This window comes from Pelodiscus sinensis, chromosome 3 (assembly GCF_049634645.1).
Source record: "Pelodiscus sinensis isolate JC-2024 chromosome 3, ASM4963464v1, whole genome shotgun sequence".
Classification (NCBI taxonomy): domain Eukaryota; kingdom Metazoa; phylum Chordata; order Testudines; family Trionychidae; genus Pelodiscus; species Pelodiscus sinensis.
In genome coordinates, this window is record NC_134713.1 from 43,698,909 (window position 1) to 43,713,813 (window position 14,905).

At 39.4% G+C, this 14,905-nt stretch overlaps 1 protein-coding gene across 1 annotated transcript in view; it reads right to left on the reverse strand.

Moving 5' to 3' along the window:
* Positions 1-1,998: 1,998 nt before the first annotated feature.
* Positions 1,999-14,905, reverse strand: part of LOC102449880 (uncharacterized) — a 30,198-nt gene continuing 17,291 nt past the window's right edge. The window contains exons 7-15 of the mRNA XM_075923638.1: positions 14,216-14,287; positions 13,702-13,737; positions 11,542-11,586; positions 10,292-10,324; positions 9,257-9,433; positions 6,720-6,810; positions 6,511-6,588; positions 4,143-4,256; positions 1,999-2,708 (exon numbers count right to left, since the gene is read on the reverse strand). Coding sequence (XP_075779753.1) covers positions 2,674-2,708; positions 4,143-4,256; positions 6,511-6,588; positions 6,720-6,810; positions 9,257-9,433; positions 10,292-10,324; positions 11,542-11,586; positions 13,702-13,737; positions 14,216-14,287 — 681 coding nt within the window. The 3' untranslated portion in view covers positions 1,999-2,673. The remainder of the gene's footprint in view (positions 2,709-4,142; positions 4,257-6,510; positions 6,589-6,719; positions 6,811-9,256; positions 9,434-10,291; positions 10,325-11,541; positions 11,587-13,701; positions 13,738-14,215; positions 14,288-14,905) is intronic.

A 14,905-nucleotide genomic window follows, 5' to 3' on the forward strand; every position in this document is an offset into this window, starting at 1 on the left:
TCTGCATTCGTGTCTCAAGTCAGTCCTAGGAAAAATCATGAAGGGGATCCTCAAGGAATCCATTTGAATCACTTGGAAGAGAGGAAAATGATCAGGAACAGTCAACATGAATTCACCAAGGGCAAGTCATGCCTGACCAACCTGACTGTCTTCTATAACAAGGTAAGTGGCTATGTGGATATGGGGAAGGCAGTGAATGTGATATACCTGGACTTTAGCAAAACTTTTGATACTGTCTTCCACAGTATTCTTGCCAGCAAGTTAAAGAAGTATTGGATAAACAGACTGTAAGGTGGACAGAAAGCTGGTTAGGCCACTGGGCTCAATGGGTAGTGATCAATGCATGTCTGGTTGGCAGTTGGTATTAAGCAGAGTGCCCCAAAGACTAGTTTTGTTCAACATCTTTATTAAGGACCTGGATAAGGGGACTGATTGCACCCTCAGCAAATTCATGGATGATACTAAGGTAGGGGAACGGGTAAATACATTGGATGGTAGAAATAGGGTCCAGAGTGACCTAGACAAATTGGAAAATTGGACCAAAAGAAATCTGATGAGGTTCAACAAGGACAACTGCAGACTCCTGCACTTGGGATGAACGAATCCCAAGCACTGGGGACTGAATGACTAAGCAACAGTTCTATAGAAAAGGATTTGGGGGTTACAGTAGACGAGAAGTTGGATATGAGTCCACAGTGTGTCCTTGTAGCCAAGAAGGCTAACAACATATTGGGGTGCATTAGTAGGAACATTGCCAGTAGATCTAGAAAAGTGATTTTCCCCTTTATTCAGTACTAAAGAATATGGTGTCCAATTTTTGATTCCCCATTACAGGGATCTCCAATGTGGACACATTGGAGAGAATCCAGCGGAGGGCAACCAAAATGGTTAGGGGGCTGGAGCATATGACTTATGAGAAGAGGCAAAGGGATTTAGTCTTATTTAGCCTAGAGAAGAGAAGAGTTAGGGGGGATTTGATAGCAACCATCAACTACCTGAAGGAGGGTTCCAAAGAGGATGGAGAGACTGATCGCAGTTATGACAGAGGACAGAACAAAGAGCAATGGTCTCAAGTTGCAGTGGGAGAGGTCTAGGTTGAATATTAGGAAAATCACTAGCAAGGCCGTGAAGCATTGGAATGGGTTACCCAGCGAGGTGGTGGAATCTCCATCACTGGAGGTTTTTAAGTTCCAGCTTGACAAAGCCCTGGCTGAGATGATTTAGTTGGGATTGGTCCTGCTTTTATTAGGGTTGTTGGACTGGATCTCCTGAGGTCTCTTCCAGCCCTAGGATTTTAGGATTCTATGAAGAATGGCAAAAGACAATATCTGACCCGTCCAACAATGGCAGCATTGGCCTCCCATAGATACAGCATCAGTGGAGGGCTGAGCAAGGTGGGGCCTAGCCTCCTCCCACAAGCAGGAAGAAATGAGTAAACAGAAGCATTGGTACAGACTCCATCTTAACTTCAGCAACAGCAATCACCTACCAAAATTGGGAGGGCTCCCTTTCTCTCAAACTCAGTATCAGCCTTCTTCTTCTTCAGGGCAGGCAGCAGGGAGAACAAAGCAGTATGGTTGCTGAGGAATTGTGGGTAGATAGGATAGAGGAAGCGAGAAACAGAGGTTTTATAGTTTAATATCTTACCAAAGATATGTATGAGTGAATCAGTAATATTTTTTTAGAGTACCAGCCACCCAGTGGAAGATTTATGCAGAATTGTCATAGAACAGGGCTTAAACTGTAGCAAGATTTATATGGTAAATTATTTTTTTTAATGCAGCTACATTCTTTTATTGGTATGCTTCTGCCTCCAATGGGAAACATACATGAAAACTCACTTAATATGCTTTTCATATTTAACAACTGATTTATAATTGAATTTCTTGGCGTATTTAGCATGTTCTGATACCATGTTGAAAAGTTCTCTCTCTAAAATATGCATTTATTTTTCTTTTAATTAATTACATTGATTGGTTAAGCATCTCTTTGGAGGAAGGGGTGCCTACCATATTATGGATCCACTGGTCCTTCTTAACCATGGCAGATAAAAGAGGAGCCTGTCTCAAGAACTGACTCCAGTTAAAGGAACTAGGGTAAAGAAGATACGCCTTCATCACTTAACACAGCGTGTCCAAAGAAACTATCACCAAAAACCATTGAAGAATTTCTTCCAAGATTAAAAACTTATTCACACTCTAAGAACTTGTAGAACCATATTTAACAGGAACATCAGGTGATCTTTGCCATAAAAGTGTCCATATAAAACCTACACAAGTAGACTTATAGAAACTGAGCTGCTCTGCAGTCACCACTACATCTTGGGTTGGGGAAAATAATTTCTTTCCTCCATCCTATTGCACAGTTCTACTGTGCCCAAGTCAGCTTCTTAGCCTCATACATAGTATTTGGGCCTAAACTAAACCTTGCAATTGATTTTTAAGCAAGTGTCTCATTTTCAATACGAAAAGTCCTCAAAGTGAGAAACACTGAATTCTGTTATTGGATGCAAACAACCTGGATTAGTGAAGTTATTTATCACCTGGAGTAGTCCTGCTACTCTTTGCAAATGTTGTTGTGGAGGTGAAGATATGATTTTTTTTCTTCCTGAGCAGATACTGCAAACAGGACTTCCATCATTGGAGCTCTGAGTGTCCCCTCTTTCCCACTTCCTCAGTCATAGGTCATTTGAACATTATGGGTAACTCCTAAGTTAAAGACAATGAAAAATGTTCAGTAACTACTTTATCCTTCCAAGGTTACTCTAGAAAATAGTTTGTTGGCACAAGAGTATTCCTTCTGAAAGATTTCTGAAATCCTACATGAGCCATTAGATTTTGAGGGTGGAGCATCAGAACAAGTCCTTTGCCCCAAAAGCATAGATATTCCCTGATCTCAAAACAGTGGAGATAATGCTTATTCTGTGCACATAAGTGTAATTTCCCCTCATTGCATTTTCAATCTGATCCCAAACACTGGATCTGGAGTTTAGTCTGTTTAAGTATGATTATAAACAGCTTGAGTCAATCCTTGGATGTATTGGAATCCATGGAAATTTTGCATTCACTTACAAGAGTTATTATAGGAGCAGTGAAGTTTCCAAAAACACTCAGTATTGGTGCCCTCCATACTATTGTCAACATCATACTAGTTCTTTGTGCTGCAGTATTGCATAGAAATTCCCAATTAGGGGCTGGGGGCCCTATGGGTTCAAAGTTTTACACACATAACAAGATTAAAGCAGGGAGCAAAGACTTGCCATTCAAATACAAGCTGGAACTAAGCTTGATGATGCAGTAGAATGACATGCAGACCAAGAATGAGTCCTATCTTGAGACTCAAATAAAATATTGACATGTGATAAAAAGTTTTTTGCAAGAACAGCAAGAAAAGTAAATGGTGTTGAGTCCTGACACAGTGCATTGAATAAGCAACATTATATTATGGCCTGTGAGTTATTCTTAGTAATTTCTTTGCAAAATAGGTTTTAATCACTGCTGAAATTAGCAGCGTTCCTTCCCCTTAAAATTAATGCATATATTGCTTGTTCATGAAGATATGCCATGGGTGGACAATCTTATCTTCAGCAGATGCCATAAATACTTCATGTTGGAAATACAGGTAGGCATCACATGAGATGGACTTCCATATTATTAAAAAAACTTACCAGTGTTTTTCAACTTTTATTATAAAACACTCCTAGGTAAATTCAGAAAAAAATAGTTGTTTGGATGGCATTGCTTTATATTAATATAAGTTGCAGATTCTATTCCACAATTAAAAAGTAAAAGTATTTTAAAATCAAATATACTCTATCACAACAGGTGCCATTTCAGTGGAGTGGTTTGCCACTTTTTAGGTAGGATTATCATGTTGTTATTTTGCATTAAAAATTCACAAAGTGAACTAACTAAATTACACAATGATTCAAATGTATTTTTCAAAAGGTTTCCATTTTTAAAAGAAAGCAAATACATACTTTCATTGTTCATTTACACTCGTTTTCTTCCACAGCACAAGGGTTTTTTGACGTTCCTGTCTCTGAAATCTTCACTCAGTTTCTTTGTCATATAAAAGAAGATGAAGGCTCGCTTTGCTGATCTATATCATTTTGAATATAAGGATCACAACCTTACATATACCTGGAGGCCCTCTATCTCCTGGGTATCCTCTCAAACCAGACTGCTCCATATGTCCCCATGGGCCAGGCAGACCTGGAATTCCATCGAACGCTAGTCCACTTCTTCCACATGCACCTTAAAAAAAGAGCAGCAAGCAAGACAAATGTAAATTATGCTTAAAACTCAATATGAGCAATAGATGGAAAAGACCTATGGTTCTTCTAGCCCAGGGGTGGCCAACCTGTAGCTCTTGAGCCACATGCAGCTCTTTGCTCCAAGAAATGCAGGTTTTGGTAGTTCTGAACTGTGTGCCCGAATTGCTTACGGCCGTCCCCTCTGCACATGTGCCCCAGCACCTGGAGGGAGAAGCGTGTGGCAGCAGCAGCTTCAGTGAGACCCAGGCATTAGGTTAGAGCACGGGGGGAGGAGGCTGGAAGTGCCTGGCTATGGGAGGGGTGAGCATTGGGTTAGAGCAGGGGGCAGGGGGTGCCTGGTTCTGTGGGGGAGGGCGGAGGGCATTGGGTTAGAGCTGGGGGTGCCTGGCTCTGGTGGAGGGGTGGGGCATTGGGTTAGAGCAAGGGAGGGGGGCTGAGGCTGAAGCACCTTAAACTCAAAGTCTTCATAGATACAGAATAAGGCAGATGTCATATTTAAATTCCAGGGCAAAAAAAGAATCAGCATGTACCTGGTTTACACTGATAGAAATGTAGCCATGTTAGTCTGGGGTAGCTGAAGCAAAATGCAGGACAACATAGCACTTTAAAGACTAACAAGATGGTTTATTAGATGATGAGCTTTCGTTGGCCAGACCCACTTCTAAGGAAGTGGGTCTGGCCCACGAAAGCTCATCATCTAATAAACCATCTTGTTAGTCTTTAAAGTGCTACATTGTCCTGGTTTACACTGTGTTTCTTAAAAAAAAATTCAAAGGCCATTGTTTGCCAGGCTGAAGCAATTATTCTGAGATATGAGTCTCTTCCTTATTGTTTTTGAACCTCTCATATTTGCAGTCTGAAACAGACCTGAATTTTTAGAACTATAAAAAACCATAATCTTCATAAGTAAAAAAATGAGGAAACCATACCAGTGATCAACAACGTGGAGTGAAACAGGCACTTCATATTGTGCTAATTTACTTCTCAGTTCAGTTTAATTTTTAAAAACTCACAGGACCTAATAGAGCATTCATGTTAAATTTAAAATACATGGTGGGGATGCTTTTTTTTTGGTGTGAGAATATTACTGTATTTTTTTAAAGGTGGGGAGTTTTTTATTTGATGTTTGTTCCTTGTCTAGTTCTCTGAAGATCTATGGATTGGCCGTGAACTTTTTAAATGACTAGAGACTTTTTTATTGGTTTTTGTCCAAAATGTCCTTTAATGTTATTTTTATCACTACATTTTTTGTACTATTTCTATCTATCTCCAGTCCTCTGGTGGCAATTCAATGGGGTCCAGAGTGACAGCACCCCTTTGAGTCCCCAGTCCCTGGGCAATTGCCCCCTTTTCTCCTTTTGTGCCTATGTAGCACATACTGCTTTATGGTGGTTTTGGTAAACACTTTCATGTGCTATGGATATAGGAGAGGTATCCAGTGAATTGATGCCGGTATGATCCTGTGTATATGCAAACTTCTGAAAAGATTTATAAAAGCACCATGTAAAGCCTCAATAGGTTGTATGTCTGCACAGCATCCTGTCATGGCAGATTTTAAAAAACTTCTTAATTGTAAACACTTTACGGTAAACTATTAACATAGTCTGGTTATTTACAGATTGATTTCCTTTAAGTCAAAAGCAGATAAAGATCATGCAGCTTTTCTCATAAAATTATTTACATGGATACTTCGAAAAATCCATATAAAGAACCTTCTCATAAAGACTGAATCACATCAGGCCAAACTGCACATGACTGTTGCCCTTTATTTTCCCCTGTCCAGCTTGTATATGACCAGTCATACTTTCAGTCCTTGAGCATGAGCCCTTAATGGGGGTTGGTGGAGTTATCTCAATATCACTGCTGGTGCCAGCTCACCAAACAGCAAGGGAACTGGGCTAGAATGGGGTGGCCAACCAGTTAGAGAAGAAGAGCCAAAATAGCTGTGGCTAGAGTGCAAAGAGCCATGTATTATATATTTATTTTTATATATCTTGAATTGCCGACAGAGTACTGGAGTGCTGCTCCACAGCTCCATGCGGCTCTGAAGGCTGGAGGGAAGTATGCCATAGTCTGAGTGGTGCTAAGGGCTGACCACCCAAGACCCTGCTACTTCAAGCTGGTCCTCCCACACCTTTATCGGGGCCCACGGTAGCTGTCACCCCGCTGACTGTACAACATGAATGAAGAAATATACTTCTAGGAAGAAAGATTTCAAGAATGAAAAGGAGTACCTCTTGGGCCCTGATTGCCTTCAAGGCCAGCAAACACAAAACCTTTGGCACCTTTATCTCCTTTGTCTCCATGTTCACCTAAAATTTCAAAAATGTGCCTTTACATAACAACCCTATTTGTCAACAATAGCACTTTCACCCTTGTTCCTGATGTAATTCATTCAACAGAATATTGCATGTTTTTATTTTCCATTTTGAAAACATTCTACCTTTTGGTCCTTGTTTTCCTGGGTCACCAATATCACCATAAAAGCCTTCAGGTCCATGTTCTCCATCAATTCCACTGATCCCAGGTTTGCTCTATAGAAATGTTAAAAATATTACAGTTCATGAAACTAAATTATGTCTTTTGAATTGTTGAATTCCAGTCATCACCATCAAATTATATACTGTAGCTATATTAGCATACTGTATTAACATTAAAGGATTAGCTACACTGAAAGGAGAGTCCAAATATTACCTTAAAGGCAAAAGAATTTGATGACAGTAAACTTTCCCACACCTCAACAACAAAACATTTGATTCAATTCATATATAAAGAACGAACTAAGGGTCACTAGAAGTCTGCTTACTATTATGAAAAAGATAAAATAAAAATATGTAAAAAACAAAAATGCAGCCCATTATCACATGGGCAAATTCCTATTTTAGTTCATATGCCCACAATAATAAAGTGAGAGCCAAGAATATTTAGAATGGATAAAAATCATGGGGTATGTCTACACTACCCCGCTAGTTCGAACTAGCGGGGTAATGTATGCATACCGCACTTGCTAATGAAGCCCGGGATTTGAATTTCCCGGGCTTCATTAGCATAAGCGGGGAGCCGCCATTTTTAAATCCCCGCTGCTTCGAACCCCGTGTAGCACGGCTACACGGGGCTCGAACTAGGTAGTTCGGACTAGGGTCCTATTCCGAACTACCGTTACTCCTCATGAAACGAGGTGTACCGGTAGTTCGGAATAGGCACCCTAGTCCGAACTACCTAGTTCGAGCCCCGTGTAGCCGCGCTACACGGGGTTCGAAGCAGCGGGGATTTAAAAATGGCGGCTCCCCGCTTATGCTAATGAAGCCCGGGAAATTCAAATCCCGGGCTTCATTAGCAAGTGCGGTATGCATACATTACCCTCCTAGTTCGAACTAGGAGGGTAGTGTAGACATACCCATGCAGAGGAACAGATTAAGGCAGCAGTCCCCAATGCGGTGCCCCAGCGGGCGCCATGGGCCCCCTCCTAGTGCGCCCTCCTAGTGACCAGGGCCGGCCTGAGCCATTCATGCGCCCCGGACCCCGGGTGCCCGGCACATGCGCAGCCCCTGTCCCCAGGCTCCCAGCAGCCCTAAAAGGTTGGGGACCACTGGATTAAGGCATCCATAAAGGCATTGATTTCACCAGCAGATCGAATCATATTTAAACTTTAATTTTAACAATTAAATTAGCTGACATGGATCACAACTAACTGAGCCAAGGCACAAGGACAAATTGTGTTTGGAGTGCTGTTTAGTTATGGATAAGCACTGGTCTGAGTAGGTTTTTCTCACAACCAAGTGGATACAAAACACAGCTTGCCTTTTAAAAATCAACCAGTCAACAATGGTAAATACCAGATCAGCTAACTCGACTATTAAAAATCATTACATTCCCTAGACGGGAAAGCCCAAAAGCTCCTGAAAATAGCATGTGTTAGGGAGATATGTTTTACATGGCAGTACAGTTTGAAAAGGTGAGAACAACTGCCGGAAGGGAAAGAAGAGTGTTCCATATGTGGGAGCAAATTAGTAAGTGACTCTATACATCAAAAGTGTGGGGTGAATGGGGTAAACTGAAAGGAGCTCAGAAGCAACTGAATGAAGTGGAAAAGCAAGGAGTGTTTAGACCAAAGAAATAAGATGGAGGAAGTCTACACAAAGATTGAAAAAACAACAAGCAGTCCTGTGGCACCTTAGGGTATGTGTAGACTACATGCCTCTGCCGACCGAGGCATGTAAATTAGACATACCAACATAGTCAATGAAGCAGGGATTTAAAAATCCCCTACTTCATTAGAATAAACATGGCCACCACGTTGTGCTGGCTCAGCTATTTGGCAGCACAAAGTGGTAGTCAAGTCGCAGATCGGTCGGCAAGGGAAGCCTTTGCTGACCAATCCCTTATGCCTCGTGCAGCTTTTCCTTTCTTGTACTGAAGGTACTGGGAAATACTACTGTGCTGTACACAATGAAGTTATGGTCCTCCAGAGGTTAATATTTCATAGATTAATGGAAGATGAATGCCATGGTAATGAGTCAGAATTTGCCTTTGGAGCTGTCAAACATCATGATAGTGTAGCCAACACACAATAGCACTAAATAAAATCCCTGTTTCATATCACTCTTTAACAGCATAATTATATGTGGGGAAAAAAGGTTATTAAATTATTGTTCATCTTGTGATTGTAATAAATGTATTTGTCTGATATTTTATTACAGCTCCACTACATATTTCTTTAAGCTTAAGATAACATAGCATTTTAACCTGGTAATTTCTTCCATAGGATTGTACTTGTAGGAAGAAAATGAGTCCTCCACTGAAGTCACTAGTAAGCTCATATTGATTTTAATTTGAGGCAAACACAATCTTGCCTCATGTAAAGATGTTTACTATTTTTTTCAGTTCATGTTTTAATTCATTGAACAAAACAATATTTTCAGTGTTTCAATAACAGTTAAATGTTTGAAAAGGCTTGTTTTTCTCCCCCTGTATAATTACCTCTTCTCCATAGGGTCCTGGCAAACCAACAGGTCCTGGAAGTCCCATGGGCACATCTCCATAAAGTGGGCATGTGCTGGCACATTTCCTCCCAACATTATTGGCAAACATTGACATTTGTTCTAAGATGATTTGTTTGCACACTTCTATCAGATGAGCTGCAGGGAAAGGCAGCCCCTGCATGAGAAAAACATAAGAACAGTCAGAGAAATAAAATATGCAAGAACCATTCCATTAATAGTATAACTCGCTGAAATACCTCCTGAGTTTCTTGAAATTATCCACGTAACAACATTTGACCCTGCTGTTTCTTGTCTCTATACAGCTAATTTTATGATGGTATTAAAAAAGATAATTCCAAGAATATTAACAAATGATCCTTATTAACCAATTATTTTATAAAAGTAAACAATTTTTACAGGAAAATGCTCTATAATGTTGGATTAATTTAGTTTTTAAATTAAAATTTAGAACTAATATTGACCCAATTTCATCTCTGCTATAATTCTACTAACATAAGGAATTAATTTGGCCTTTTTGTCAAATTCTGATCCTATGTACACATGTACAGTCGCATTTCTTACTGCATTATGTAATTGTGAGCAGAATTTGATACACCATATCACAACTATAGGTGCCTAGTTTCTATTATAACATTTTAGGTAAAAAGAACTAGATCTTACAGGAGGTCCAACTGATCTAACATTTCCTGGTGGACCCTCATCTCCAGGATCACCTTGTTCTCCAGGTTGGCCTAGGGATCCAGTCTCTCCTGGGGAATTATTTTACCAGTAATTCCCTTTGGTCCTGTTGGCTCTTTATCTCCAACCTAAAATAAAAAATTGACTTTTAGTAACACTTCGTAAGTGAAGATTTGTTAGAATGGCATTTGATCTATTATAATTTGTTCTTGCTGGCTTTATTACAAATTTGCTATGAAAAACTGAAATAGCATACAGCTTTGATGAGCACAGTATAAGTATCATCCTGAGATAAAGACATAACAGCAAGAGGGTAAAAGGTGTTTTTACTTACACTTCCTTTTGGTCCTTTAACTCCTTTCTCACCCTTTAAATATAAATACAAATACTATTTTGGGCATTGAAATTCATACAATGATGTTTCCCTTTACTTGGTTTGTTATCCTTATGTGGAGGTAAAAATTTTAATGCCTTACAAGTATGCAGCTCTTTTTCATCCAGATCCAAAATACAGTTTGCAAATTACAAACTGTGATTGCAAAGGGTCATTGAACATATAATCCAAAACTTCTGTCCATAGAATATATAGTCATATAAGGCCAAATCCTCAGTTAAGCATCCCCCCATCTTTGACACAAGTTTGCATAGCAGCTGTTGCTAAACTCTATGGAGATTGCTTCTACTGTATGGCCATGTTTTTTAAGCATTATGGCATTCAGTGTTGCAATGCCTAACTAATATAGGAGCCTGCATCTCAAAAAGAATTTGGGCACTGAGGAGACAAGAGCCTGAGCAACTAAGTGCCTAAAACCCTTTTGCAAATCAGATTGAGTCTCTTAAATCAGTTAGACATTGCAACACTGAGTGCAGCAACAATTATATATCTTTAAAATTTGGACACATATCCGATTGTGTATTGAAATGTAATATTCACAGTCTTCATTGTACCGGTCAGCTATGAATGTCACCCAGAGATCTGAAACAATGCCATCACATTTATACAATAGAGTGCAAATTGAGTGTTAAATAATCTGGTATACAATTCAAAAAAATTGCCAATGGTGAATATTCAAGGACACAAGTTAAACACTTGCATATCATGAACACTAGCACTAGCACTTCTATGCTTGGGAAAAGTGAACATGGAAGTGCAGTAAATAGGGTTGAATCACAATTAATTTTCAAATTTGAAAGATTTGAAGAATTTTGATTGCAGTATCCACTTGGCTCTTTATGGGACATTTAGAACAATATTCTCAAATTCAGTGTGTCCAACATTAGGCACCTAAATAAAGGAACACATTTTCAGTGAGACTGCGCATTATGCTCTCACTGAAATCAAAGGCAAAGCAACACAGCAGTATTTGTAGCCAGAAAGAATCTTCCTTTAAATGTACTTAGCAGTACAAAGTTCCACATACCATAAAAACAGTAAATGTCAAAAGCTATCATGTTGCTAAGATCTGTAGAAAAGGAACATAATTATGTGGCAGTTCATAAAAACTATAATAAAGCCAACTGTGTGAACAATGAATTAGTTACATGTAATATTTAATTACATATATGTCATATATATTATTGTACCTTGTTACCTTCTTGACCCTTAATGCCTGGAACACCAACATTCCCCTACACAGAGAAAGTAACCCCGCACAAATATTATAATTATATTTTTTAAGAATAATCACAGGACTCAATTCTTAGATTCAATTTTTTGCGAACATTATAAAAAGCTTAACAACCTCACCACTTTCTGTTCCAATACTAAATGCACTTCCTCAACATGCTGTTTGCTAATAAATGATGGTTATATAAGCTATCTTGCTGCCATTTTATTTTGGTTCACTCTTTTCATTATATTGTCTTCATAACATGTTAGTAAATAATAAGATCTGGCTTTTTTCAGCAGTAGATCTCAAAGGAGGTCACTACCATTATCCCCATTTTATAGAGAGGAAAATTCACACAGCAGTCCTCATGGAACAGACCCCACATCACCAGGGTCCCAATCCCCTATCTATTAAACTAGAATACTTTGGTGTTTCAGCCTTGATTGCTCCTTTTCAATTGACTGATATTACATGCCAACAGGGCTGCTAGTAGCCTTTAGGACCTATTAAAGGATCTGTTGAATCCTCAGGTGTTGCAAAACCAACATAGGATTATCTGTAGAGTAAGGAAAAGTGTGAGCAAGGGTGGCAGAATCAGTCCGTAAATAATTAAAATACAATTTACTGCCTCTAATTGCTATTTAAGAATATAATAAAAATTCCTTTAAAAAAAGCTAAATTATGTCTAAAAATGAACATTTCAGAAGCTACTTGCTTTCTATCTCAGATTATCATAATTTTAAATTCATTATACCTAGACTTGGAAAGATCAGATTTGTATCATTATATATCAATTTCCCCATAAACACATAAACTGAAGAAAAATATTTCCATTGAGAACAATCAAACATTAATAGACAGGCAAAGTAAGAAAAATATTGCTTGAGAACTTACTAGAGCTTGATTTAAGATATGCACCATTTATTTGGCATATTTTGACATGTGACAATGACAATTTGTTTTGTACTGGTCATAAAATTTTAACTTTTTGAATTTCATTGTCTGCTATAATTAAATAATTGTCTCCTGCCACTAGTGTCCTGCAACTGTAAAAATTTCAATAGATATAATGGGGGGGAAATGCTTTAAAATAAACATAGATATCATCTGTTAATTTATTTTAAAAAACATAAATTGAATTCTGCAAAGCCTAATCTATGTTTCAGCCATAAAATCAGGTTCCATAACAAGCTCTTTACTCCTTTTTGCCCAGTTCATTCAGTGCACACACAGAATTTTTACATGTATGCTATATACATTTGTGCATGCAAAAATTCTTATATTTTGCATGCAGAGTAGGATGTTTTACATTCAATTCCCTGACTTTGTGGCAAATATACAATTTTCCAAAGGCACACCACTGAGGCCATCTGAAAATTGAAACCTTTATCTTTGTCATACACATGGAAATAGAATACGTTTGCCAGTTATTAAGAGCCCCCATTCAGAATCTGGCTCTTACATAGCTATTCTGTAAAGGAAGGAGCTTTCCCTTGTGCCTTAGGGGCACAAAGGCTGCCCCTTCCTTTCTTCACAGAGGGCACGTGATAGCCAGAAGGGAAGAAATGGGAAGGAGATCATGTTCTTGCTCTATATAGCCCATGCAGAGCCTGCTTATGCCTGGGGGAAAATTAAATGACACCCCACAATGAGGAGTGCTAGCAAACACACACCCTGCTCTGTCTGGATGCTTATAGGTGCTCCAGGCAACATTATGCCCCCTCACCCAACCCCCGAACCTCGTGCTCCACAAGAGTAAAATCCATTCCAGCACCCACACTGCTCTTTGCTCTGGCTTGTTCCTAAACATCACAATGTTACTTTCACAAAAATTCTTTTAATGTTCTGGTCATACTTTCTCCAACCCTAATACCAGGATATGTTTGAATTTTAAAAAAAATGCTGTGCATATCATCAGTTATAAATTTTGCAACACCCACATGCTTTTAAAGTTAGAATTTGGACCAGTTTCCAGGAGCCTTTAATCTTTTTCCACATCTGTTTACCACATTGAAAGGAAGTTGTCATTCATTGTAATTATAATCTGCCCTGTGCAACCTTTAGAATCAAACTAGAAGTGTTTATTCCTTCAACAAAAAGCAAGATTTCTAGTACTAGAGTTTCATAAAGGTACCTTCAATCCAGGAGTTCCTGCTAGCCTTATATGACCCTGAAGAGAGCAGGAAAAGAAAATGATGGCTGTCAAGTAGTATACAGAGGCAGGCCTACCAATGGGGGGAAGGGCAAAGGGGCCAATTGCCCTGGGGCTTGGTTATTAAAAAGGGCCTGGGCCTCACAGCTGCCACTACCGCAAGAGCAATGGCATCTGGAGCCCTGGGCTCTTTAAATCTCTACTGGAGCACCATGCAGAGCGCTCCGAACAGCTCTGAGGGTGGGTGGGGGGACTGATGGCCTGTCTCCTGCCCTGCCCCTTCTGCCCAAGGCTCCACCCCTTCCAGGAGCACAGAGTCACCTCCCTCCCCTCAACCTTGCCTAGGGGCCCGGAAAGTCTGTTGGTCCCCTTTATAGAGGTAGCAATCATTCACACACAATAAAGATTTGAATTAACTTCACATTCAAGTCAGTGGAAAGACTCCCATCAGCTTCAGTGGGTATTAATGTCCATAATTACTAATAATGAAACTTACAGTAACTCCAGGGGGAACAGCAAAGCCAGGCCAACCAGGAATTCCTGCAATCCCTTTGAGACCAGTATCCCCCTGTGCAGAAGACATTGAACCATTAAAAATAAAATTCACTCACTTTGATCACATGGTTATTGCTTTATATTATCTCAAATAAAGAAAAGGAAGAGAAACTAAAAAGCCCAGATGAATAAGTTTAGATATGTCTCTCCCAGTGTTTCCTTCTTTTTGGTTAGATATCAGGATTTCTGTGGTACTCATCACAATGCAAACCAGCTTGCAAAAAACCTCTAGCGTTTTCTTCTCTTTGTTGGGTACCCACAGTACAAGCAATTCAAACAGGGATGTCCCCGAGTGTGGTTTTTCAAAACCCAATCACTAGCTCTTTTCTGATCTCCAGCCTAACAATGATGGGTGTCTACTAAGATGTGTATAGTGTTAGCAGCAATCCCTATAGGTTGAGGTTGATCTGTTTCACAGGTTTTATTGTTTTATGGGTCTTTTGATGAGGAGTCTGATCTTTGAGCCACAGGTAGTGTTGGAAGACAAGCTTAAGCCACAATTGCTGCATGACAGTTGTCTTTCCTTCCTTTTCTGGAATTTTTCTGCAATCAGGGCAGGGAAATTTTTCTAAAAAATGAAAGTTCCTTCGCTGACAAGTCTTTGCCAGATGTCACTATCCTTGACTATTGT